This window comes from Trachurus japonicus, chromosome 3, assembly GCF_045865225.1.
Source record: "Trachurus japonicus isolate A0001 chromosome 3, Traja_1.0".
Taxonomy (NCBI): Eukaryota; Metazoa; Chordata; class Actinopteri; order Carangiformes; family Carangidae; genus Trachurus; species Trachurus japonicus.
In genome coordinates, this window is record NC_140909.1 from 21,958,589 (window position 1) to 21,986,177 (window position 27,589).

At 40.5% G+C, this 27,589-nt stretch overlaps 1 protein-coding gene across 17 annotated transcripts in view; it reads left to right on the plus strand.

Annotated features, from left to right (window-relative positions):
• The window catches only part of akap13a (A-kinase anchoring protein 13a), a 112,226-nt gene that overhangs the window by 69,291 nt on the left and 15,346 nt on the right, over positions 1-27,589 (plus strand). For 9 of the 17 annotated variants that reach the window (XM_085766756.1, XM_085766694.1, XM_085766684.1 and 6 more), the window contains 16 exons: positions 11,399-11,576; positions 12,043-12,145; positions 12,661-12,786; positions 15,232-15,274; positions 15,440-15,551; positions 19,082-19,241; positions 21,088-21,155; positions 21,272-21,338; positions 21,734-21,884; positions 22,055-22,167; positions 22,391-22,537; positions 23,025-23,281; positions 23,520-23,645; positions 23,975-24,092; positions 26,455-26,703; positions 26,801-26,877. In XM_085766756.1, coding sequence (XP_085622882.1) covers positions 11,399-11,576; positions 12,043-12,145; positions 12,661-12,786; positions 15,232-15,274; positions 15,440-15,551; positions 19,082-19,241; positions 21,088-21,155; positions 21,272-21,338; positions 21,734-21,884; positions 22,055-22,167; positions 22,391-22,537; positions 23,025-23,281; positions 23,520-23,645; positions 23,975-24,092; positions 26,455-26,703; positions 26,801-26,877 — 2,095 coding nt within the window. The remainder of the gene's footprint in view (positions 1-11,398; positions 11,577-12,042; positions 12,146-12,660; positions 12,787-15,231; positions 15,275-15,439; positions 15,552-19,081; positions 19,242-21,087; positions 21,156-21,271; positions 21,339-21,733; positions 21,885-22,054; positions 22,168-22,390; positions 22,538-23,024; positions 23,282-23,519; positions 23,646-23,974; positions 24,093-26,454; positions 26,704-26,800; positions 26,878-27,589) is intronic. The other 8 variants (XM_085766810.1, XM_085766767.1, XM_085766776.1 and 5 more) reach the window with 1 other exon arrangement.

A 27,589-nucleotide genomic window follows, 5' to 3' on the forward strand; every position in this document is an offset into this window, starting at 1 on the left:
CATTCACCAACAGGGGACCAAGCAGCCAACAGGGGACTTTTTTTAGGTCCCCTGTTGGACATGCTTTAAATCAACTTAAAATCATGTGAAAAACCTTCTGGTTAATTTTTTAAACTTTAGCCAAGAGGGGACCTGAGTGTGTGTGTGTGTAAAATACCATATTCAGCAGTGCCCCGGCAGGCTGGAGCAGGGGTTTTAACGACTCATTCACACACGTCGTTTCTTACACTCCTCCATAGTGTGAACGACTTGCAGCCCCGGCAGCCTTTCAGACTGTAGAGAGGCTATCAAACAGGCTCCTTAGTGAACAAACCAGTACCTTGAAACATAATTTGTTATTCTTTGTAACAAAATATAAAGGTTCCGTTTTCATGGATGTCTTAAGTTTAAACTCAACACTGTATTAGGTATAATAGAAATTTTAAAATATTGAAAAAATTGATCACCCATAACAAAATTTTAAATAAAATGGTCATTTAGATAATTTCTGTTGAATTCTGATTAAACATTAAAAATAATTGACCTTGCTATTGTTGCTTGTCCAGTTTTTTTAAGCACAGGGTTTCAATTTTTTCAATATACATGTGTTCTCAATCTGTATAGGAATTATTAGTTGACTTACATTGCAGAAAAAGGTCCACACTTGGTTTATATGGAATGACAGGGGTCCACTGTTGGTTGATGCATAATGACACACGATCCCACTTAGTTAGCATGGAGTGACATACACACTCCATCATGTATGAATAAGAAAGAAATAAGCAAAAGTGATGTGAAGAAGTGAACATTTCTAATAAAGTAGCACCAATAATGTTGTAATTAATTTTTAAATGTAGGGTGTACTACTGCAACACACATTTCTACAGTCTATTCATTTTTTAATAGAGGGTTTTAGGATTTAGGGTAATCTTAATGTACTTGCATCATAAATCTGTATTCAGAAGGATGTATTTTATTTACTGTTTTATATTACAGAAAACTCAATGGCAACCTATGATGATATATTATGTAGAAGTAAACCATCAAAGAGTAACTGATATTAAAGTATTGGCAAGGCAATTTGTTATCTTTGGGTAAAATACAGAGGGTTTGGGAGATCATCAGTTTGTCAGAGATACAAGGGATAATTCATTGAGAGGATTAATCTCACAAAGTCCCTATGTTAAACTATTGCCAGACACATTTCTACAGTCTATTAATTTTTCACTGTACTGGTGTTTTATACTACTTAACTGCATTGTTGTCATGGGAAAATACTTAAACTACTCACAGTTTGACATGGCCTGATGGCTCAGAGCCACAAAAAGTTACTTTTTGGCCATGTACATCTCATATAGATGAAGCCCTGTTGGGGCCACCTATGGTCAGACTTTTACTTTTTAAATGCATGTGATTTCAATTAATTTTAATGTATTTGCGTCATAAATCTGTATAGGAATTATTCGTTGCGTTTTAGAAAAAGGTCCACACTTGGTTTATATGGAATGACAGGGGTCCACTGTTGGTTGGTGCATAATGATACAAGTGCCCACTTAGTTAGCATGGAGTGAAATACACACTCCATCATGTATGAATAAGAAAGAAATAAGCAAAAGTGATGTGAAGAAGTGAACATTTCTAATAAAGTAGCACCAATAATGTTGTAATTAATTTTACAGTCTATTAATTTTCCCCTACAAGAGTTTTATACTCCTTGACTGCATTGTTGTTATAGGAAAAATATTTGAATTAAAACTCAGGGTTTTAGGTCATTTTAATGTACTTGCATCATGAATCTGTATTTATGAGGATGTATTTTATTTACTGTTTTACATTACAGAAAAAGGTCCACACTTGGTTTATATGGAATGACAGGGGTCCACTGTTGGTTGGTACGGAGCGACATACACATTCCAGCATGGGTGGATAAGCAGAAATGAGAGAAATTGCTAAGTTTTAAGATACATTTCAAATCTAAATTTAATACAAACATTTGTAACTATTAATACACATAACACACACACACACAAACACATGCAAACACACGTATTTCAACTTAAAGCAGATATCAGTGGCACGGCCGTTTCGGCTAATGCTGTGTTCAAGGCAGGCTTTTGAAACCGTAAGTTACAGCTTCAAGTCACAACTACGACTTGGTAGCGTTCCAGGTAACCCGTAGCTCGTGTTTTTACCGTCCTGTTGTCTGTGAAAGTTCCCTATAACGACCACTCGTAACTTCCGACCCGTGAACTCGTACCAGATCGAACTGGTATGACTTCACAGGAAGGAAAAACACAAAGTACGAGTTTCCTTGAACGCACCATGAGTTAGCAGCCCCCGCCCTTGTCAGGCATCAATTGGTCCTCGTGCTACGTCACCACATTCACGCGCATCCCTTGGCTGCACACACAGCCCTTCATGCCGTTCTCTCCCCTCATTGGATAACACTTGTATCCCACAAGGAAAATTTTCTCCTCGGGTTACAACAGAGCAGAGTGACGGAGAGACTCGTGTTTAGGCTGAAATACTTCATGTAAGTGATTGCTGACGGAAAATAGGACTATTTAGGACTTATATTAACAAAAACATTCCACTGATATCTGCTTTAAGTAGCACTGGTAAAGTTGTAATTGTAGTTTTGTTTTTAAACATGGGGTTAGGGTTAGTTACTGTGAAAACTCAATGGCAACCTATCATGATACTTAAGGGAATATTTCAGTTATGACATTTATGGATCAACAATAAAACATGTATGGGAAAATGAAAGAGGAGCTGGGGGGTCATCAGTTTGTCTGAGATACAAGGGATAATTCTTCTAGAGGATGGATTAACCTCAAAAGCTCAAAACTTCAATCAAAACTTAATACAAACATTTATAATGAAGTAGCAATGGTAATGTTGTGTTTTTTTATGTGGGGTGTACAGTGAAAACTCAATGGCAACCTACGATGATTATTGTACAAGTAAACCATCAAAGAGGTACTGATATACGACAATTTGATATGGGAAAATACAGAGGGAATGGGGGATCATCAGTTTGTCAATCAGTACGTTTACATGACACTTGAAAAAACCGAATTATTGCCTTAATCCGACTATAACTGGACAACTGAAGTGCAAGTAAACACCTTAGTCCGACTGAAATCGGAGTTGAGAACTTCGATTAAGACACCCAGATAATGCGATTGGAATTCGATTTTCTCCATCATGTATACGCCTTAGTCGGAGTATAACTGGACAATGCATGTGCGCATGCTTCACAACAGTAGAGACGGCACCAAGTGGAGCAGAGAAGCCGCCTGAACCCCGCAAAGTAAAGGAAAAAACCCACCCTCAGCGCCGATTCAATGCATTTCACACATACACAGCGCAACCAGCCAGATTGTTTTATTAGAGAGAGAGAGAGAGAGAGAGAGAGAGAGAGAGGAAAAAGGAAGCCCGTATCCTATTCTCAGCGCGCATCCAGCCCAGACTGACGCGTCTGGTCGGGAACTGCAGTTGAGAATTTATTATTAAGCTTACTAAGTTGTTTATATTCAGTTTTTTTACGAGGTGACAGAGAAGTCAACAGGACAGGCGGCGTATTAACCTGCTGAAACAACGGGTGACGGCGCATGAGGGGGCGATGGACCCGTCAGTTATTCGATTTTCTCAGTTGCATGTATATTGAGACAAGGGCAGAAGTCCGACTTGACGCCAAAATCGAATTTTGAGCATAGCTCGATTAAGCTCTGCATGTAAACGTACTGAGAGATACAAGGGATAATTCATTGAGAGGATCCCTATGTTAAACTATTGCCACACACATTCACACAGTCAAAATGTTTTTTAAACTGCCACGACCTCGAGAAAGCCATCCATGCGTTGCAGTAATCAGTTCTAGATTGGACTATTGCAATGCACTTTATGTTGGCGTCTCCCAGTCTTCGCTCAGTCGCCTCCAACTTGTCCAAAACGCTGCTGCCCGTCTTTTAACTAACACTAATAGACGTGAGCACATTACTCCTGTTCTTAACTCCCTTCACTGGCTCCCTGTCCCTTACAGAATTGATTTTAAACTTTTAATGTTTGTTTTTAAAGCATTTAACGGCCTGGCCCCACTGTATTTATCTGAGCTACTTTATTAGAAATGTTTGTGTTAAGTTTTGATGAAAAATTTCTCTTAAGGATGATCACTTTTGCTTATTTCTTTCTTATTCATACATGATGGAGTGTGCATTTCACTCCACTTACTTACATTCAAAACAGACTGACTGAAACATGGGTACATGCAATATAGAGTCACAGAGCATTTTTATGAGCTACCATTCTCTGCCAGAAATGTTGTCTGGGAACAACATCTTACTTAACATGGGACAAGAAATTAGGATTCATCAGATTGTCAGAGATACAAGGGATAAGGCATTGTGTGGATGGAATAACCCCAAATAGCTCAATGTTGAACTGCTGCAACACAAATAAAAAAAGTTGACAGTGGTGTGGTCCGTGTCTGAGGAATATAGTTCTTGCTGTGTCCTAATTGTCCTTTACAAGGCTTTGTAAGGCTTTGCATGTGTTTTTATATTTATGCGTTCCTTTGTTTCCCTTGATTTTCTAAATACATTTTAATGAGTAGTTTAACAGGGGGGTTTTTGGGGTTATTCCGTCCACACACTGACATATTCCCTGTATCCATGACAATCTGATGAATCCTAATTTCTTATTCCATGTTAATTGTTGTTCTCAGACAGCATTACTACTAGCAGACAATGGTGGCTCATATAAAGGCCCTGTCACAGAATATTATAACACACCTTCACAAAACTCATCAAAGAACTGACAATTCTTTAGACAAAATGGAATATTGCTGGTACACCCACTCTTTACAGTTGCCACAGAAGTTGAGTCACCAAAGGCCATAGGTGCGTAGGTAGCACATGGCCAACCTAAGACCTGGGACGGTCTGATTTGGATAAAGATATTGGCTGAAAGAAGGTAGAAACTCTGAAGCCCAACCTGAAAATACCTAACGACCATCGTCAGCTACGACAAACCATCCCCCACACTGCCCACACTCAAGGACTGACACAGGTCATCTGGCACTCACTCCGCTCTCACTCCATTCACTCACTTCTCAGATCCCAGTTCAACAGCTCTACCTTAAAGTTAGGATCTGTGAAATACATGAGTGCTGGTGACTTAACTACTTCAATGTAGAGGAATGTTTTGTGCCCACATCATAGACTGAAACCCCATTAAAAATGTTCAACTCTACTTAGAAAACTGTGTGTAAATGTAATGAAGTCACATTGCTTACTACAACATGCACAAGGTTATACCTAGATAATAAGGAATACACACTTGTGTTTAGCTGGGTACTGAAACGAAAGAAAATCATTAGGAAACAACCAAAATAGATAACAAATGAATTACTTAAAAATATAAATAAATTAGATAACGTTTTACCATCTTCTGAACACAATTAATTGAATTTGTTTATAATCCACTTCAGATGCTATGAATAAGGTAATATGGGATTGTTGAATGTACAATCCACACATCCTGAAAGCAACCAGACCCATTTCTGCTGAGCACCAGTGTGAACTGAATACAGCTTTTATTGTGTACTTCCCACTTAATGTAAACTCTCTGATCCTGTGCCAATCCTGTACCTTTTGACAACTTTAAATTAGGTTTCAATTCATACACCAATTTCATCTATGACTATGTGATACAGTGTGTAATATACAGAAGGAAAAAAAACACAAATTTAGTTTTAGTTTTCATTTTTGTTGTGGACCAAAAATATTCAGACAGGTATACATGAACTCCAGTAGAGCTAATAGTTTGGTAAGTAAAAATGTGTGTTGCAGTAGTTCAACAGTGGGTATTTTGAAATTATTCCATCCACTATAGCTGATTTATCCCCTGTATCTCTGGAAATCTGATTAATCCTAACTTCAGACAACATTTCTACTGGCACACAATGGTAGATCATATAAAGGCTGACAAAATATTATACTGATCACAAGGCATCACACACCTTTACAAAACTCATCAAAGACTTGACAGGGTGGATTATTGCTGGGACACCCACTCTTTACAGTTGCCACAGAAGTCCATAGGTGTGTAGCACATGGCCAACCTAGGACTGGGGAATTCCATTGTCTGTTAGTCTGATTTGGATATAAGATCTTGGCTGAAGGATGTTAGTCTTTTCCAGGTTGCCCTTCAGAGTTGCTAACGACCATCGTCAGCTACAATTAACCATCCCCCACACTGCCGACAGTCAAGGACTGACACAAGTCATCTGGCACAGATTTAAAGCCCTCACTCACTTCTCAGAAGCCAGTTCCACATTTAGAGTGGAGAGTGGAGGTAGAGTTAAGCCTACCACACACATAAAGATAATCGGGCTGATTTTGCCCCGATTTCCCCCCTTCCGACCAAAGACAAAAATCGGCCGATTATCCTAAGGTCTTAAGATTATTTTATGAGATTATCTTGTAGTGTGTCAAGTAAGAGTCAAAATTCTCACAACAATCGCCTCGGAAAACGTTCGGCGCCGATAATCGTAAATATTAAACATGTTCAATATTTACAAATCAAAAGTCATCTTGCGTGTGGAAAGCTGGTGTTGTGCTGAGAAGTGCCTGCTTGCCAAGCTCTGCATGCTGCTCGCGGCAAGCCACTTCTCGACACAACACCGGCAATCCCACAGAGAGCCACGGTGCAGCCCTGGCATTACATGAGGTTCACACAGACATTCACGCATACACGGGAGATTTCCTGATAGCCGATAGCAAAGACGGGAGCGATCATAGCCGGCAACAGCCGGCAATAGAGCAGCCATGTTTAAACGATCATGTGACCGCCGCTCACAGCCGCTTTACTGCTCGGCGTCCGAAGCCACAGACACACACACACAGATGGTATCGTTGTAAAGGCTGAAGTGTCCCGCTTTCATTTAAAAAAAATTACATCGCTCTCATTGTCCATTCCGGAAATAGACCCGAAAGAGTAGCTACAACAATACGGATCTCTTTCTGAGTTTTCTGACCGGAGGGTCAAGATTCTGAAAAATCTTAATGTGTGTGGTGAGCTGTGAGCTTTGGAATATCACAGCACACCACACACAATACGATCAAAACTGTTCAATCACAGATTTTTTATCTTCACGTGTGGGGTCTTTCACAGATAAAAAAAATTGGTTGAAATTTAGAGAATCTTTATGTGTGTACAAGGATTTAGGATCTGTGAAATACATGAGTGTTGATGACTTCACTACTTCAATGTAGAGGAATGCTTTTGTGTCCACATCATAGACTGAAGTCTATGGGTGGGAATTGAGAACCAGTTCCTCTTCAGAACTGGTTCCCACGTGATCATTTCCTTGGGATTGTGTGCATGCATGCTTAATGATTCCGCTAATCGATTTAGCTTTTTTTTCCTTTGCAAATGTGCATGTTTCTAATCCAAACAACACATGCCATGTTCAGGTCAGAACGAAGGCAAACACGGCGTCGAGACAGAAGCGCTCTAAAGTGTCGGGGTAGATGTGATGAAAAAATATTCAGATTTATAAAACACTGCATACACACACTTGCAAGTAAAGTGCCTACAAGGCACATACATACTGTAGATAGTAAGGAATATACACACTTGTGTTTAGCTGGGTACTAAAACATCAAAAAATCATTAGGAAGCAACCCAAATGTGTAACAAATTAATCACTGAATCAGATTGCTATTCTACTATTTGTTTTCAATAGATGAATTAGAATTAGATTAGAATTAGATTTATTGTGTACCTCCCACTTAACTCATTGAGTGCCATTGACGTACATATACGTCAAATGCAGTTTTCTGCGGCTGGTAAATGGGGACGCTGTCGCCCACACTTTGAGTAATTTTGGGGCTTCTGGGATGTGTAGAACGAATGAGACTGTAGATCAGAGCAAGAAGTGAAGAAGAAGGAGAAGACGAGTGCGATCGCTACGGAGATAAAAAAGTTGGAAAAAGTTTCTATTTCTAGAGAAAAACGACGGGCAGAGCCTGGAACAAGTGTAACGTGGAGCTGTGATGAAAAATTTCTCTTACGGATGATCACTTTTGCTTATTTCTTTCTTATTCATACATGATGGAGTGTGTATTTCACTTCATGCTAACTAAGTGGGCACTTGTATCATTATGCACCAACCAACAGTGGACCCCTGTCATTCCATATAAACCAAGTGTGGACCTTTTTTTTCTGCAATGCAAAACAATAAGTAAAATGCATCCCTAATATAGATATAGAATGCAAGTACATTAAAATTGATTGAAACCATGTGCTGTTAAAAAGTAGAAGAGTGACAATAGGTGGCCACCACAGAGCTTCATCTATATGGGATATTAGGTGACTACAGAATAACACTTTGTGGCTCTGGGCCATCAGACCATGTTGAATCCTGAGTTTAGTTATTTAAAGTAGTTTTCCCATGACAACAATGCAGTCAAGGAGTGTGAAACTGCATTAAGTCAAAAACTTGACAGACTGTAGAAAGGTGTGTTGCAGTGGTATATCATATTACTTAGTGAGGTTAATCCATCCTCTAGAAGAATTATCCCTTGTATCTCAGACAAACTGATGACCCCCCAGCGCCTCCTTTATTTTCCCATACATGTTTTATTGTTGAGCCATAAATGTCAATAACTGAAATATTCCCTTAAGTATCTTGATAGGTTGCCATTGAGTTTTCACAGTACATCCCATGTTTTAAAAAAAACTACAATGACAACTTCACCAGTGCTACTTTAGTTTAAATATGTGTGTTTGCATGTGTTTGTGAGTGTGTGTTGTGTGTATTAATAGTTACAAATGTTTGTATTAAATTTAGATTTAAAATGTATCTCAAAACTTAGCAATTTCTCTCATTTCTGCTTATCCACCCATGCTGGAGTGTGTATGTCGCTCCGTGCTAACTAAGTGGGCACTTGTATCATTATGCCCCAACCAACTGTGGACCCCTGTCATTCCATATAAACCAAGTGTGGACCTTTTTCTGTAATGTAAAACAGTAAATAAAATACATCCTGATAAATACAGATTCATGATGCAAGTACATTAAATGTGACCTAAAACCCTGAGTTTTAATTCAAATGTTTTTCCTATAACAACAATGCAGTCAAGGAGTATAAAACTCTTGTAGGGGGAAAATTAATAGACTGTAGATATGTGTGTTGCAGTAGTACACCCTACATTTAAAAATAATAACATCATTATTGGTGCTACTTTATTAGAAATGTTTGTGTTAAGTTTTGATGAAAAATTTCTCTTACGGATGATCACTTTTGCTTATTTCTTTCTTATTCATACATGATGGAGTGTGTATTTCACTTCATGCTAACTAAGTGGGCACTTGTATCATTATGCACCAACCAACAGTGGACCCCTGTCATTCCATATAAACCAAGTGTGGACCTTTTTCTGTAATGTAAAACAGTAAATAAAATACATCCTCATAAATACAGATTCATGATGCAAGTACATTAAATGTGACCTAAAACCCTGAGTTTTAATTCAAATATTTTTCCTATAACAACAATGCAGTCAAGGAGTATACAACTCTTGTAGGGGAAAAATTAATAGACTGTAGAAATGTATGTTGCAGTAGTGCACCCTACATTTAAAAATAATGACAACATTATTGGTGCTACTTTATTAGAAATGTTTGCGTTAAGTTTTGATGAAAAACATTATCTTAAGAATGATCACTTTTGCTTATTTCTTTCTTATTCATACGTATTACATATTAATGTATTTCCTATTACTGTAATTGGTTGAAACCAGATGTATGGAGCATTTTGACTATTTAAAATTGAGATGATAGTAGGTCCCCTATTGGACTGCTAAGAATGACAGAGGCAACACATTTATGGATGAGTAAAGACAGACAAGCAAATTATCTTTGTTAAGAAAAAAGGAATTCATTAATTAAAGCTGGTTTTAAGTAAATGTTGTTGCTTATACTGCAGAACTTGATATTAGTGCATGCAGCCATGTTACTTCTGAATTGCATGCAATTCAATAAAAAATATTTACTCTCAAATGTGGCCATGATTATTTATATATATATATATAATTTGTATTACAGAGACTTTAAAATAAGTAATGATAACTCTCAAGTTATATTATCCATTCTTGAAAGAAACTGAGAAAGTCATTGTTGTAAACAAAGACTCATTAGGTGAATGGGTCGTTAGATGAATGAATGGGTGCAGACAGCTCCACTGCAGTATGTGGAGGTCCACTCTTTGATAGGTAAATGTCGCTCAGAGATCCAAGTCCCCTCTTGGCAATTTCTTTAAAAATAATTAAAAGTCACATTTTCAGTAATATTATGGTAAAACACCTTAAAAGTCAATTTTATATTCCATTTTTGGTCTTTCAAAATAAGCAGAAACCTAAGACCCCTCTTGGCAGCTTGGCCTGACAGGTCCCCTCTTACCCCTATTGGTGTGTATGTGTGTGTGTATGTGTGTGCTGTTTTTTTCCTCTTCTTGCCAAGAGCCCATGACCTACTTTGAATTTGGTGTATTTACATGCTGTTCGATTTGCATTTGACGTTGTTGTGGCCGTACATACCTGTGTGCGTATATGAATGCCCTTCCCAGTTGGTCTGCCAGTCAGTAACTTCCTGTAGCAGAGAGCTGCTGGTGTTATTCATGTTTCAGTGCCTCGGACCTTCTGCTCTATGGGAAAGTATGTAATAATACTGGCTGGAAGGAAGCTTTAATATGACAAATATAGTCATCTGCATTCACAGCCCCGAGGATAGGTGAGTGCTGCTCCATCATTGGTCACTGGTAATCACAGAGTCATGGTTCTTTTGGTCCAGTTTAGGTTAGTGATGTTTGAATGTGTTGGACTGATGATTTACTGGATAATGGAGTGCCATATAGACCCAAGGGCTGGAGATAAGAGAGATTTACTGCTGGAGCTTTAACTATCACAGAGTCTGTCCTGAAGCGAATAGAGCTGCAGCCGTGCAGCATATCTCATCCTGAAATGTAGCTGTAGTTTTCTTCTCCATAATCATTGTATTGGATTTTTCAAGGCCTCTTATTTCCAGTCATAGATCGATGTAATAGGGTTTGTAAATCACAGCTGCAGAGCTCCCTATGCTGATGCTGATGTAGGAAATCATTTGCTGCTGCTTCAGCTGTAAATCTGCTCCAGAGCCCAGTGATAACTCAGCTGGCTAAACACTGTGCAGGACCAGCTGTGTGTATGCATGTCTGTCAACAGGTGCATGCATGCATGTCTACGAGTGTGTGTGTGTGTGTCTTTGATGCAACTCTAGTTATGGGTAACCAGCAAACTGTAACATGTTGAGTGCTCAATGCAGTCAATTTCTCCTTCACTGAGGTCACCTCTTGTATTCTGTGTGTCTGTGCAGCTACAGCCTGGAGGGGCTTAGTGGGGGGCCAGAGGAGCTGAGAGGTCGTACTGTCCAGGGGCCCCGAATCCTGGAGCCTTTAAGGATGCCCCGACAAGACAGCGATGACAGGGGCTCACTGGTCTCTCTGACGGAGGAGCAGGAGGAGCTCGGGGAGCATGGCAGACTTCATGACCAGGTCAGCCAACACACACCAACACAATCAGACAAACACGCACAGGCTCATCGAGTTTGTCCTTTAGATGTCATACTGTATCTGCATACTGTCGCATATTGGAGCCAGAGGGATCCTCATAAACATCCTCAGCCTAATTCACATGAGAGGAAAGATGGATATGAAAAGCGGGTACATAAACCACAGTCGGGGGAAATTTGAAACTTCCCAGTTTGGGGATTAGTAAGATTTAATAACATGACTTTCCTCAGGCAGCTGGACTCCACTCTCACTGAATTCGCAACAAATTGTGAACACAACATCACAGCTCACTTGTAAAGTTTCTCCTTTTAGGTTATTGTTCCCGTTTCCACTCTGGCAGCTGATGATGTTTTGTTCCACGTTACATCTGCCTGGTTTATGTACCTTTTTATTTGCTTTTACATTGACATTCACCTTCCAATTGAACTGTGTCCTTCTCTTTGTGTAGAAATCGCGGCGGTATCGGCCTCTGCGGAACAGCTGTCCCCCCATGAGCCTGCCCCTCACCAAGTCTGTGTCTATGCTCGCCATCAGCCAGAGAGACATTGATGGTGAGTGACATGCTGAGAAACTGATTCAAAGGCAATGTGAAATGACTGATTCTGATCACAACTAATATAACGTTCAGCCTCATTAATATATTTATCAACAGTGTCCTCTTTGTTATCTACATCCCTATTATACTGTACCTCTAAATATTTAAAATGCAGGATTTCAAATCTGCCTCTAAGCGTATGTCACATCCAGACAATACTGGATCAGAAGTCATTTAAATGTAGACTAACATGTGTTTTGCCAGTATTAATACCAGCAGGGATGTAGAGAAAGCTGGATGTGTAAATGGTGGTGGTATGTTGGTAACAGGAAGAAGAATAGATTCCCTTTTACTCATTCACCTATTTACAAGACTTTTTTTTAAAATTTAATTTATGATGTATTATAGGCTCTCTTTATTTTGACATTTATACCTCCCATTCTTTTATAAAGTCTCTTAAGTGATCTTTTCTTACTCTTACTCTTACTCTTTTCTTACTCTTCGTCTTTCCTCCCCACTGCCTCCTTTCAGCGGTGGGACGTCTGAGACGTAAAAGGCGAATCTCCTTTTCTTTCAACCTTTCCCCAATCCTCACCAAATCTAAGTCTGAGTTCATTTACGGGGATTCTTCATCTAGCGATGATGAGGATAACATAAGTGAGTACTGTAAACGTAGCCGCAGTAGGAAATAGCTGTGATGTGAGAACCCAGTGGCTAGCTGCTCCCTCTCCAGCTGCTTAGGACTGCAACCAACAGTCAGAGGTGTCATTACTATTCACTGTGTGAATATGAAAGTGAGAATACCACTGAAAAAGGTCCAAGGTCGTGTTTTATCTATGGACACGGTTACACATTCAAATCTTCACACAAGAGCAGTAAGCTGATTTACCAAATATATACCTGTATGTATCTCCACATGAGTGGAAGTGTAGTATCTTTATGCACACCTTTGTGGAGGTGGCAAAAAGATTTCTGCAGCCACTCACACAGATGAAAGCAAGGTCGGCTGAGGCAAAGCTAGCTGCACTGAAAAAAAGAGTCCTAATATTCACAAAACACACAAAATGGATTCCATTGAATATTATACACAGCCTACCCTTTGCTGCGACCTTTCTGTTTCTACAGGTTTGTGCTGGGTGAGTGCTTGCTGTCGGATTTATGCTGTTGTAGTTGAGTCTGAACACAGCTAGAAACTGAGGTTAGACGAAGCCCAAAAGTTCAGTTGCAGCAAACTTTTCATGAAGCACTAATTACTGCTGATATTAAGCCACTTGCTGTGTGGATGTGCAGTTAGACTCAGCTTGTAGCAAAATCACTGGTGTAGAAACCCACCTTTCACCTAGGCAGCAGACTTTGTGTTAATAATTCCAGTTGACAGCATTAAATAAGACTTGGGCTTCTCCCCTCCTCCACTCAGCCCAAAATTTAGCTGACCTTTACTTGGATTAGACTTTTGTTTGTCTCCTTGCAAAAAAAGAAAGATAACACAAACAAAACACAATCACCAGGAATAGGAAAAGGGTGATGATAAACCGTGCAAGTGAAGTAAAGGAGCCCTTGCCTCCCTCCAGATAATGTGAGCTTGTCACCTTTAGTCAAAGACGCTGAGCCATTCCCCCCCTCTTTCTTATCTGTGAGATATTTCCATTAGTGTTCTCTGTTTTTTCAACTGTGTTGGTGGGATTGCAGGAAGGCCAAGACTTTGTCCTCATTATCCTGTTTTGGGGTTTTGACTTTCTCATGCAGAGCAGCCGAGTCATGCTTTGCATATTTCTGTGATTTGGTAGAAATGATTGTTTACAGGGAGGCAGAGTAGTTACTCATAAAAAAATGCATGCCTACGTTCAACTGATGCCAAATCAGTAGACTGTGGTGATGATTTTTGTTTGGCAAAGACTTCAATGCATGCCTCCATTTGCATGTTGTAATTATCATTTCTTTTTCATCTGCATTATGCGTAAACAGATTAAACTACAGCTACGTTAATAATAATAATAATAATAATAAACTTTATTTATATAGCACCTTTCAAAAACAAGTTACAAGGTGCTGTACAATAACAACAGAAATAAAAACAGGTCAAATACAACTTCCTGGCAACAACATAATAAAACTTTATAAAATTATAAAATCACCCACCCACAACAAAGTAATCATACAATAATGGTAAAACAAAATTAAAACAAAATTAAGAGAAGGCTAATCGATAAAAGTGAGTTTTAAGAAGAGATTTAAAAGAAGCCACTGAGCTCGCCTGCCTGAGATCGCCGGGCAGGGTGTTCCACAGCTGTGGAGCATGGACAGCGAAGGCCCGGTCACCTTTGGTGACAAGACGGGACCTTGGAACCGTAAGCAGGGCAGCACCAGCGGATCTCAGGCAGCGGTCAGGCTCGTATGGTAAAAGCAAATCACGGATGTAGACAGGAGCCAGGCCATTAGAGATTAATTGAATAATATCAACATTTTGACAGTTCATTGAATTTAGGGAATCTGAATTTGTTAATCAGGGAGTTTTGCTAGTAACAGTTAACTTGGCTTTGTGTGGTAGACTGAATAGCATAGAATAAGTGAATTTAATTGAGTTTTTTTGTATGTGGGGGAAAAAAATTGACTGTATTTTGAGAGTTTGTGAGGTTGGGTGTCTGTGCAGCCACAGATTTTTGGCACCTCTGTCCAGCAGCCATTAATGGCACTGGATCTAAAGGCAGAGCTGGCATCAAGCTTTTGGCCTTTTTTCCTGCCACCCTCATTGGTGCCAGAGACATTTTGTTGTCAGCCTTCACACACCTCTACGAGGGTAACTAGAGGTTAAGTACCATACTCAAGGGCATTATTCTGTTCTTTGTCAGATCCGCACAGCCAGGACATGAACTGCTTTCTGGTCTAGAGAAAGATTTTTTTTAACCATCATGTCAGTAAGGTCACTCTGTTACTTCAGGGAAACCAGGACGACACAGTGGCGACTGAGTTTTCTCTGCCTTAAATAGAGGCAGGAAGGACAATTTCCACCTGAGATGACAAAAATAGCAGAGAAAAAAAAACACTACTGTCCTATTTATACCACATCCCACTGCTCACATCCTCTCTCTCGTTTCTTTCCAGGTATGAGGTCGTTTTCCAGCACCTCTGGATCACTAGCATACAGGTCAGTCTTTAGGTTTTTCTCCAGCTGGGACCTTTATAGACCTATAAAAGAAACAGTGTAAAGAGATTCTCTGAAGCGAAATCTCAGAATGTGTGAACAAGTAACTGCCTTGTGAATGTTTATAAAATAAAATGAAATTAATAACTGTGTGTGTGTGTGCTCCAGTATATCAGAGGAAGAGCCTGGACCTCTGCGAAGCGACAATGAGGGAAAGGGTGCGACAAAAGTCAGCCGGACCTTCAGCTACCTCAAAAACAAGATGTACAAGAAGACCAGGGTGAGCAAAGATTGAGTTTTCATTCTCTTAAATCAAACTATGGCCTTTTAAAAGTCTCCTCTCTTTGTTCGACTTCACTTTATAGCATTAACTGCACTGTTTCTCAGAGCAATGCCTACATGTGTGCAGTGTGCTTTGTCAACATTCAGTCTCCTTTCATACTCTTCTCCTCCTTAAACATTTATTCCTTCAAGCAAGGATGACTGAACAGCAGGCTACTTTTCAGCCTCACACTGCTCCACATTCACACATCTGCACACATCCACACTGGAAGCTGCACTCCGCATCTTCTCCTGTCAGTCTCTGAGCAGCTCAGGTCAGACAGCTGGGGGGGTTATGTGTCTTTGCTTTAGGGCAAGTTAGTGTTTCTTGTAACTTCTCCCATTTCAAGTCTCCAGCGTAGGTTTGGTTGTGAACCCACAACATTTTCTGGTCACAGACCTGAATCTCTGGTGTGAGATGTGGTCAAAGTCATCTCTATTTTACATCTAGTACTAAGCCATGTGAGGTGATTGACTTAAAATGTCATTTTCTTATGAGAATATACAAGGTCTTTAAGGACTGCACTGTGAGCAATGATAATCCTGAATCCCTTGCACTGATAACACGGTGTCTGCGGGTCTTTAAAACTCTGATAATTGAATACAGTTTCCTCAAAAAATGGCCCTAGAAGGTATCAGAAAGTCTTAAATTTAATTTTCAAAGGTCTTAAATATTTTCTGTCGTCTGCCATAGGCTGTGATGTCCGTTATAAAATGTTTTTCTTTGCAGCTGCAGGCTGTCAGGAGACATTTTACAGCTATAAAGTAAAACTGAGATTGTTGCACTAGAGAGTAGACTGAAGTCAGCACCATCAGTCCTAAAGCAGGTACTGTGCCTGATGCACAAATGTACATAAATTGAATTAACATACATGAAATGTAGGCAGTATAGGCACATATAAAATTTCATGTGTAAAAATTAAATTAAATTTATTTTACAAAGCACAAGTATATATAATTTCTACATGTATACTTAGATACATTTAAATTATTCATTAAATGTACACCCTTACCATATGTATGCTTGCAATATACAGTAAGAACCATTACATAGGATATGTTACAAGCTTTACTTTTATATATCCAGGGGATCTATATGTTTGATAAGAATATACAGCCTTAACTGTATGTCATATATGACATCTATATAAAAGACTATTGTCATTTTCACATTTATCTTTGTTACATTGCTTATCTTTATCTTTGTATCAAACAATAATGAATAATTCAAGGCCATTGGCTCTGCTGGTTTTCCATCATCCATGGGTGTCATGATTGTGGAATAGGCATTAACAGTATTGCAGGTCTATGTTTATTATGAAATAGCATGCTGAACCCTTTAAGTGGTTGTTTTCTTTCTGTTTGCTTTGTGTAAATGTGCCGCCCTTGCAAAGACACACTGAGGGGTGAACAGGAAGTAAAACAGGAAGACAGAGGGAGTTTTGGTTCTATAATCTCTTGTCTAACCTCAGTTGTTGCTTTCCTTTTAAAGCGACAGAGTTTGGCTGCTCCCATCCTGTCAAATGTCAAAATAATTGATTAGCGTCGTATAGAATCCAAGACAATTAGCAAAGCTTTGATGTTCAAATTGGACTCATTTTGGCAGCTGTAGTCCTCGTCAGGCTTATTGGATTGCCTCCATAATTGACAGAACATGTTCAGTGACAATTAAAGTCGCCCCCCTCAGTAACCACAGTCGCACACCAAATTAAAACATTTCTTTATTGAATTAATGTGAAAAAGAAGTAAAGAATGAAAAGCACGCATCCAAATGTTCACTTTATTTTTCACTGCTTATCTGGTTTTGGGTGAACTGTGTGCATCCAGGTTGTTCGCAGTGTCTGAAGTTTGACTGTTGGAAGGGGAAGGGGGCCTACTGTAGTTTGTGCTGTGTTGTCACAGCGTCTGCATCAGAGCGAAAGATCATTGCAGAAATAGCACCTCCTGTTGCAATCCAGTCACTTCCTCATTGCAGCTTTTCTGATGTCGCCTCATTGCTGGTAGCAGCTTCAGCTACTCATCCACAGTCAGGGATGTTATATAGGAGATTCACAGGGAGCCACGGATTCTCACTGAGATGGAAAGGCTGGCACGAGGTAGGCTAACAGGGAGCTCTGCTTTCCCAGTCAAATTACAAAGAAAGAGACTGTCACAATATCGTGTTAAAAGTGACTGGTGCTCCCCTCAGGGCTAATGTCTTTTTCCAGTGAAGTCAATGCCTGTTATGTTATTTTTCACTCGAACGTCTTCTTGTTTAAATCTCTGGTTTAGATGTCACAAATGATTACTTCCTCTGTTGTGTTTGCGTGTAGCCAAAAGAGATGTTCTTCTGAGATTCTTTGCTCTTTGTGTTTTTTTCCAATAAGTTGAACCCTCTTAGTACTTAAGATATGAACAGGCCTAAAATTGTAAAACAAAAACAAACAAATGACAATAATTCCTCCTGCAGTGTAAAATACTTTCAGTAGGCTTCTAGTTCACAGGAGCTTTTCAGTGAGTTTCACCACTGGTGAGGCAGCTGTTGTTGCAGGAAGTGAAAACGAATGCCAAGCGTTGCAATGGCTGTGAAACATGCAGGCTCGCCTTGGTCCAGTCAGCCCTATAGTATGTTGAATCGTATGAACTGAATGAGCTCTAGTATGTCAGAGCTCTGTGGTCCCCTCAAACCAAGAGGCCCAGGGCTGCCCATTAAAACGAGCTGGAAACTCCATTTTCCCATTTCCTCTGGGTTTGGGTGGAGGCTCTGTGATGTAAATCCAAGAGAATAAGAGCTCTGTTCTCCTCTGCATCGCTTTTATGGGATTGTGATTCAACGCAGCGTACGAGGATGAACAACAGCTGAGGATGACCTCGTCCATTAATGCAGAGGCAGCAGAAAGGCCACCCTGTTATTGAAAGGTCAAAGATTTGATTCCCAGACAGTGTGTCTCCATCAGTCATCCTGCAGGAACGTCTTCCCCAGTGCTCATTCACCAGACACTGGGGTGAATGTAAGCATTTGGGGAAGCGGGGAAAACACCAAATGTAGCATGAAGATTTGCTATAAATGGCTACTGTTTGTGTTGCTTCACCATCATCTCTGAGATCATATTAACATCTACATGTGACATCTACCAACTGATCAAATTATCATCATGAGTCTTTGAGGAAAAACCCAAGAGCCAAAACTCTTGGAACAAACACAAAACATTTAAAACAGACTCTTAATGAGACACTTTGTTGTCAGCATAAATAATGCAGCACTTAATATGCAAGGCCCCCCGCTGTGTAGTACATGAGAGTAATAATGTTGCTCTGCTGGATTCAGATTGGAATTTAACATAATCAGCTGGACAAATGCTTAGATATTGTGTCAATGACTGCTACATTAGTCCAGTTTTAGCACAGTATTTTTTCCCTGAACATCTAATTGTCTGGCATTAACTAGGCGCTGAAGCAAAGTCCACAGTCGCTTTGTACCCCTAACCACAATAACTCTACTATTTTCAGGAGAAGGAGCGAGATAAAAGGGAGAAAGACAAGGATGGGAAGGAGAAGGACAAGAAGACTGTGAATGGTCATGTATTCACACCACTCAGCTTGTCCCAGGGAGCCCAGTGCTCCCAGTGCAATAAGGCTTTCAACAGCAAGGATGCTTTCCTCTGCACACGTACGTACCTTTGTTCATCTTTTTTTTTTTTTCAGGCTCTTTCACTCCAGGTGTTGTTCTTTTCATTTGTGACAAATACATGTGAGTGCGTCTGTTGCATCAGGTTTAATCAAAGCCCATTAAGTGCTGTGATCCTTTATTAAAACAATTCATCTCATAATAAATTTAATTCCAATATGAAAATGGACTAAATGCTCTGCTCTGCTGGTAAGAGTCAGCAAGTGAGGAGAAAAAAAGAAGACACAGAGGAGAGGATCTTCAGTGGACATGAATCATGCTCTTTAACCTCCAGTAAAGGCTCAGTCAGTACAATTTACAGTAGTATCTACGTACATATGTTATTGATTGAGCCTTATTATTTTGATTCACAGTTGATAACAATTGATAACACTTCATAAAAATGAATGATTTGCAAAGTTAGTCTGTTACAGCTCAATCCATGTAGGCTTTGTCTGTCACATATTTGTCTTACACAGCCTGATGATCTGTATGAAGTAGTGAAACTCCATAAAGAGCTACTTCTAATGTTCAAGTCTGGCTTTTAGCACAGACTACAAAACTTTTTTTTTTGCATTGTTTTCCACTGATGCAGCAGCAGCAGTAGCTCTAAAGAGGATGTTTATTGCACAAGGCTTTTGGCGCAACCCCAGGAAGAGCCTAAAAAGGAGAAACCATTCTGCAATAGATCACAGAAACACTGCGACCCTCTCAGCGGTCACAATCTGCCTCAGATACTTCAGACTGGCCAAAAAAACAACAACAAACAGCTCCGGTTGTGTTCAGTCGTTCTGGTTGGGATTATTGGAGCCACAAGCGGTTCTGAGAATTTTTTTTTTTTTTTTTTTTGGGGTGGATTGTACTTGCAGATGTCTGGCTGGTGTCCACTCAGCAGACAAATAACAGGGATCCTTTGTCTCAGATTAGCTAGAATTAGTTGTACATCCACAAAACACAGTGAAATACCCAGTAAGACCATTTAGGAAGAGAAAATCACTGCAGGGATTTAAGATGGTTTTACTGTGCAGGTTATAGTTTGATGCATCACCCAAAAAGCCTTTTCTTACAATTAGACAATCATGTATTTTCATTTTATAGGTGAAAATGAAAATGGAACTCCTGTTGTTGGACTTACGAGATGTTTTTCTCACCCTGACGGTGACTTTAAATGTGCTGATGTAATTTCAAAAGCGGAAATGTCATGTGAGTCTGAGCACAGATAGGTCCTATAGTGAGTGCGTTGGTTTCACTTGTGCAACATGTCTGTTTTTCTGTCTGTTGTTTAAAGAAAATGTGAAAATTACTGGAAACATAGTGAAGACTTTAACAAAGCTGAAGATGGTTCCTCTTATTGCCACTTCCTTTTTTTTGCCACTGAGGCTCCACTTGTAGACAAGTTTCTGCTCGATAAAATGACCGAGTATGAAATGTAAACATTGTGTGGTAGCTTCTGAAGGAGAACAGAAGACTTTGAGTCCTTGATCGACCGAAAGGGATCAGATTACAGGGCAGATCTTATTTTAGCAGCCTCACATGATGACCCCTGTCCCAAGTAGTGATTTGGGAATGTTTATATAAATGAAAATTTCCCATGCAATTCAGTTTTTATGCGTGTGTGTCATTCCTCCACCTATCTCTCTTTTTCCCCCTCTCCCCCCGTCATCCATGAGAAGTATTACATCTCGATTGCATCACATGCTTTGCTCCAGTCTGTCTTTCATTAGTGGGCTGGTGGAGTTTCCTGGCCGGCTATGAAAACCAGTCAGAATTTCTAGCCCCCACCTTTCCTCCCCACCTCCATCAGCAGCCTCATAGTATTCACTGAGCGTTTTGTTGCTTTTCTTTCCAGACTGTAATGCTTCCGTCCACAAGGGCTGCAGGGACAGCCTGCCTCCCTGTGCCAAGGTGAAGATGAAGGTAAAAGTTCCCTCGCAGTTACTCCACCGCCGATTGTGCAGTATTTTGTTGTCTTGCAGCATGTATCGATTTGGGCTTGTCACTTATGCTTTTATGCTCTCCATTCCTCTGGATAGTTGCCCAAGCAGCAGTTTGCGGTACCAGATTCAAGCCCTTTTCCTACAGTCACCATGAGGAACAAATGTAAGTGTCAAAACAAACTGGGATTCTCAATGTAATCATCATGGCCTGTGATTGTTTACAGATTCATCGTTCCGCCCTATCTAGCAAAAAGTGTAGTTTCTGTACCTACACTATGAAATCAAGCCATTCCTTTTGGGTTGTTATTGTGATCCAGGGATCAAAATAAGGGATTTCATGGGGAAATTCATCAGAACACAGGATGTGATGTTTCTGTCTCTCAAAGTAAAAGAGAAGTCTTCTGTGCAGGATTCACTACACCCACATCTCCAATCTGACAGTCTCTATGTTTTCAGATCAGTTGAAGCATTCGAAGTTCCTCCATGAAATAAACTAATCCTTTCGCCTAGATCCATAGATGTTCTGCTAACTGTGCTGTATGTCTGTCTCTGGTGCAGCTGGTGGGACGCGGGAGCGCCCTTGGTCGGCCATCTTGTCCCCTGAAGACCATTCTTCTCTGATGATCCCACAACCAAGGAGACACACCAGCATCATGCCTTTCCATGGCAACAACCTGTCCAAGAGTCTGTCCATAAGCAACATCGCTGGGTGAGTGTGTGTCTGTGTGTGTGTTTGTTATTCATCCTCGGTTATTCACATTATTTAAATGAATTGTTGCTGTTGCTTTGTGTTGAATTATCATTATTATATCTGTGGTTGTGATGTGTTATGAAACAACATTCTTAATGTAACCTTTATTGTTATTACCCCTTTTTCAGTCCGGTGTTTGATGAGATGCCCATTAAAGGCCTGCGGTATCTCTCTCAGTCGACTGACTCCCTCAACAGAAACAACCAGGTCACAGAGTCCATGGAATCACTCACTGATGAAGGTCATTAAACACACACACATGCACACACACTCACACCTTTATCCTCAGAGAGTCAGCTTTTCTAGTTCAATGTGAGAATCATGAAAATAATGAATAATAGTGGAAATGTAGAATGTGGCAAACTAAATATTTCAAGTTTAAAACTAACAATCCACCAGTTATTTAATGAAAGGTGACGGTTTGAAAATCAATGTGTCAAGTGCAGACTGTGTTGTTGGTTCAGGGACGGAGATGATGGACGGGCAGTTGATGGGGGAGTTTGAGGCAGAAGCCAAAGAGCTGGAAGCTGATTCATGGAGTTTATGTGTGGAGCAGCAATACCTGCAGCAGCTGGACAAAGAGCTGGTGAAGAGACAAGACGTCATCTACGGTACAGCATCACCATTCAAGATACTCATTCAATGAAAAATACCGGTTGTTTCAGAGAGTGAGTTCATTTTAGCCCCAAGGTCAGCAGTATTAAAAAAAAGTATCACTTCCACTCTCATTCTGTCACAGCATTTTGATGTCGTCTGTCAGGTGACACAAGCCTGTTTTGACTTGGATCTCTGGTAGACTCACTCTCATCAAGCAGTGATGACTCTCACTTCAGTTTATTTCAGTTGCACTCAAGTCTCAATGGTCTACAGTGGCCACACATTTACTGACATCCTGCTTTGAATTCCTCAGTGTGTCTCCAGCTTTTGATTAGAATCTGTTTGCAAATGAATTTGATTGAAAAATCCTGAGAAGCTCATTCATGTCCGTATGAAATGTGCAGTCACATGCAGAATTATGTCTTGTAGGCCTCTGAGTCACACTGTATGAAACTGCTGCTTATGTCATTCTCTGCCTCGGTATCACTTCCTGTCCTTCAGAGCTGATGCAGACGGAGATGCATCACATCCGGACGCTGCGCATTATGTCAGAGGTATACAGTAAGGGCCTGCAGAAGGAGGTGCAGCTAGAGCTCCAGACAGTGGAGAAGCTGTTTCCGGTCTTGGACGAGCTGTTGGATTTCCACACACAGCACCTCCTGCGCCTCCTGGAGAGGAAGAGGGAGTGCCAGCTGGAGGGGGGAAGCTTGGAGGGAGAATTCATCATCAACAGGATAGGAGATATCTTGGTCAACCAGGTTAGAGGAGGGATGTGTGTGTGTGTGTGTGTGTGTATGTGTGTGTGCAAGAAAAAGAACAGAATATCTGGAAAAAGTAGAAATCCTTTACTCAGGGGAGAATAATGGTGTCCTCAGCAAGTCTTTGTGTGCTGCATACATGTACAGTAGACCTTCTTTGAATTAAATATTGTTCTCTATCTCCTTCACCAATGTGTATTTTGTGTGTATTAACATCAGTCTCTCTTCTCTTCTCCAGTTCTCAGGATGCAACGGTGAGAGTATGAGGAGGGTTTACGGAAAATTCTGCAGCCGCCACAATGAAGCCGTCAACTACTACAAGGACCTGCTGACCAAAGACAAACGCTTCAAAGCCTTCATCAAAGTAAGGCCTTTATCTCAGCCTGTGTCTGTGTATCTATCATACATCTGTCCCTCCACATGGTTGACATCTCTTGTCATGCTTTTGTATAATTGTTCTGTCTTTTTCCTGATTTATGTTGAATGACAAAACATCTTGGTTGGAGCATTATTTATATTTTTGCATAAAGTAAACTCACTGCTGTGTCAACCTTGGGAGCCTGCTCTTGCTTTGTTTAGCTCCTGTGTTTATTTCATTTTTTCATTTTTTAACATTTTTGAAACCTTGTCTTGTTTTGAGCCAGTTGTTGTATGGACATGTTTTACTAAACCACCTCTTCTTGTCTCTTTCAGAAAAAGATGAGCAGCAGTATAGTGCGGAGGCTTAGTATCCCAGAATGCATCTTGCTGGTGACCCAGAGGATAACAAAGTACCCGGTGTTGATTCAGAGATTGCTACAGCACACTAAAGGTTAGTGTCATCTATTTACTTTGTGATCACAATGATTTCATTTGGGGGGAAACTAAAAGGAGGCAAGAGGAAGATCCTGGATGATCACAGATTACTATATAATTTACAGGCTAACAAATCAACTTTATTCTGGTTTTCAGCTGAAGTCAGTATAGTAATATCAAGCCTATAGTTTAACCAGAAAACATTTCTAACCCAATTTACAGAGGAATGAATAAGCGGGAAAGTAGGTGATTAAGATGTTGCAGTATTACACAGTTCCCAGCTGTCATTTTAGAGTAAAAGAGCAAATTAAAGTCATAGATTTGAAGGCTGTAAAGAAAATTGTCATATTCTGTCACAAGTGCTTTTTTGTTTGTTTGTTTGTTTTAAAAAAAATATTGAAACTCTCTGCTGGTGGGCTGCGTTAATTACGCTCTCGTCTAAAGGATTTTTGCATAAACAAGTGACAGAAAACATGACAGAATAAGGCTAATCAGTGCATTGGGGTCTAGAAAATGTTGCTGGCTCATAGATCATTAGACAAACAAGTTGATTTGCAGTCATTTTCAGTTGTAATAGTGCGACACACACCAAAGTGTTTGTTTCAGGAAGCCTTAAACCCCGTTCATATATTATGAGAAAAATGAGACATGCGTCAGATGGATGTTTTTTAGGATAAAGGAACAAGCGCACTAAGAGGAACTGAAAAAATTCACACCATATTTATATCTGATTTGAAGCAGCTCTCGTCAGCTGGCCTCCCACTGTGTACATTCTCTGTAATCCGTCCCCAAAGCCTGTTTATAGTTCCATGTGGGATGGGGGAGCTCCGACTTAATCCCCAAGGTGCTTTAAGAAGACTCTCTCCTGCCAACTCTGATATGCACTGAGTGGAAATGACACAGTGCACTACCAGTTAAAGATAGTATTTTGATGCTTAGGAGTACAACAGCCATATGGGGAAAATATAACATTTTTTTGGGGGGGGTGATATGTGTTGAGTCCAAAACTCAGGTGAGCAATACACAGGAGAAATGTATGTTTGTTGATTTTGGAGCTGTGTCAAAAGTTGTTAAGTGTTCAGTTTCTCATTGATGAGCTGAATAGTTGGTGAGAGCAACTGCAGCTAAAACTGCTCAACACGCTGAGAACAGAGGAGCTGCATGCATATCAACAAAACATTTTGAGGAATAGTTCCACATTTTGGAAAATATGCTTATCTGCTTTCATGCAGAGACTTAGAAATGAGACTGTGATCGATCCTCTCAGCTTATAAACCAACGAGACGCGACACGTTAATTAGTGAAGTTCAGATAAAGCGAATAAAGCTCTTTTCGAAGAATGCTGATTTATTTTTTAAGGATCCTGGAAACCTGTGATCTCCAACAGCTCCTCATTCTGAGCGATGGGATCCTCGTTTAGAGAAAGATGTATACACTGGCATCGGCTTTCAAGAAAAAAAGTCTTTGCAGCACTGACTAACGAGAGAGAAGTTTAGTGCAAGAGCAGCACAGCTCTGAAATACTGCTCAGCAACAGAAACAATAGGTTAGGTCAGAAGTTTGTATAATGCCTTTCCATTTTCTGTCTCTACTCTGACACTGGTGAGAAATACCAGAAACTGCAGTCAGTAATACAGGCAGTCATCAGTTTGCATTCTGAGGCACATTATACTCTACATCCTAAATTCCCATTAAGGTGTGTTGAATGGATCTTTTTAGGGTAAAGTGGAATTCACATCTGAACAGTTGGGGAGGAAGATGTATTCAGAAAGACTATTATAATTAACTCAAAGAGCAGGCGCTGCTGGGTCAGACAGAGCAGCCAGTGGTGCATACAAATGACTCTGACTTGTGTTGTCTGTTCCAGACTATATAAGCAGGAGAAACAGAATGAACGTGGCTCACATGAAAGAAAAAGTGACTTTACAGAGTGTTTATTTGTGTGTCCAACTCCACTGACTAAAAACAGTTAACAGGCTTCCATTACTGTTTGCAGGCACAGTTAAATGCCAAAACTGGTACCAAAATTTCACAACAGCCTCTGCTGTGTGTAAAGTGGTCCTCAGCTTTGCCCCGCTAACCGTCTGGTTCTGCTGTGGAGTAGTTGCGGAGCCATTACATTACCAAATTGACTAATAGCATTGGCTTTTGCCTTCATTTCTACCTCGAGTGATTTTGCGTCTGTGTAATAATCTTTTCATAATTTAAACTTTTCACTAAAAGCGACTGAATAACACACAGGGTTGGCTTTGATTTTTATTCCACTGACAATGAGAATTATTTTCCTGTCGGTTATGATCTAACCTTACACTATGGTTACTGTCATGACATGCCCCGCCGCCGCCTCTCTGACCCCTCTGCTTACATGTCACAACACAGAGAACGAAGAAGAGTACGACGACCTGACGGAGGCTGTCCGGCTGGTGAAGGAGGTGATCGCCGCAGTCGATAGCAAAGTGAACGAACATGAGAAGAGACGGCGTCTGAAGGAATTCCACAGCCGCATGGACAGCAAGTCCATCATGATGATGAAGAGCGGTCAGATTTTCGCAAGGGAGGATCTGCTGAGGAGGAGGCTGATCCACGAAGGAGCGCTGCAGCTGAAGAACAGCCAGGGGAGACTAAAGGGTTTGGATGCTTACTAATGTATTTACACAATTCTCTTTATACGTATAAAATGTGGAGATATGTTTGCATTTGAACTTTTCTCCTGTTGATCCTCCAGACATCCACGCTCTGCTGCTGTCAGACATCTTTGTCTTCCTCCAAGAGAAGGACCAGAAATATGTCTTTGCCATGCTGGTAGGAACCTGCTGTCATCTCTCTCTCCTTTCATCTCATTATGTCTCCTACCCTCTCTCTCTCCTCCCGTCATCAGTTCCCTCCATGTGCCCCCTCCCTCCCTCCCTCTCTCCCTCCCTCCCTCCCTCTCTCCCTCCCTTCAGTAATAAAGATGTTATGAGCGCTGCCAGAGATGTTGCTGTCATATTTTCCTATCCGACTGTTGTTGCTGTTAGCACTAGCTGCCCTGCTTAGCATTCCCATTGTGTAACACTCTGAGCTTCTGGCTAACTCGCTAGCTGCACCTAATAAAGCTGATCTGGCCCAGGGCACCTAACCCAACTGTGATAAATCATATAGGTTTGAGTCATTTTTTCCATGTTTACAGGACTCACAGTTACATGGCATGGCACACACACACATACACATAGTCTGCATCTCTCTCACACACACACACTCATCAGGGAGAATAAAACAGAAGTAGCCTGTGGCATCATAATTACATCTATCATTAAAATAAAGCTTGGCATGTTTGAAGTGAGGCAATTTCATAAAGAGGAATACCATGTGGTAGTAAATGGATGACAGCCATCTGACCCATGCTGAGTTTTGGGGAGGGTCGGCGTCAGGTCTGAGGGTGACCAACTGTCCAACGCGCCTGTAGCAACAAGGACAGAGAAGTCAGAGCACCAGGCCAAGAGGTACAATATGTTGCTGTGGCTAATATGACGCT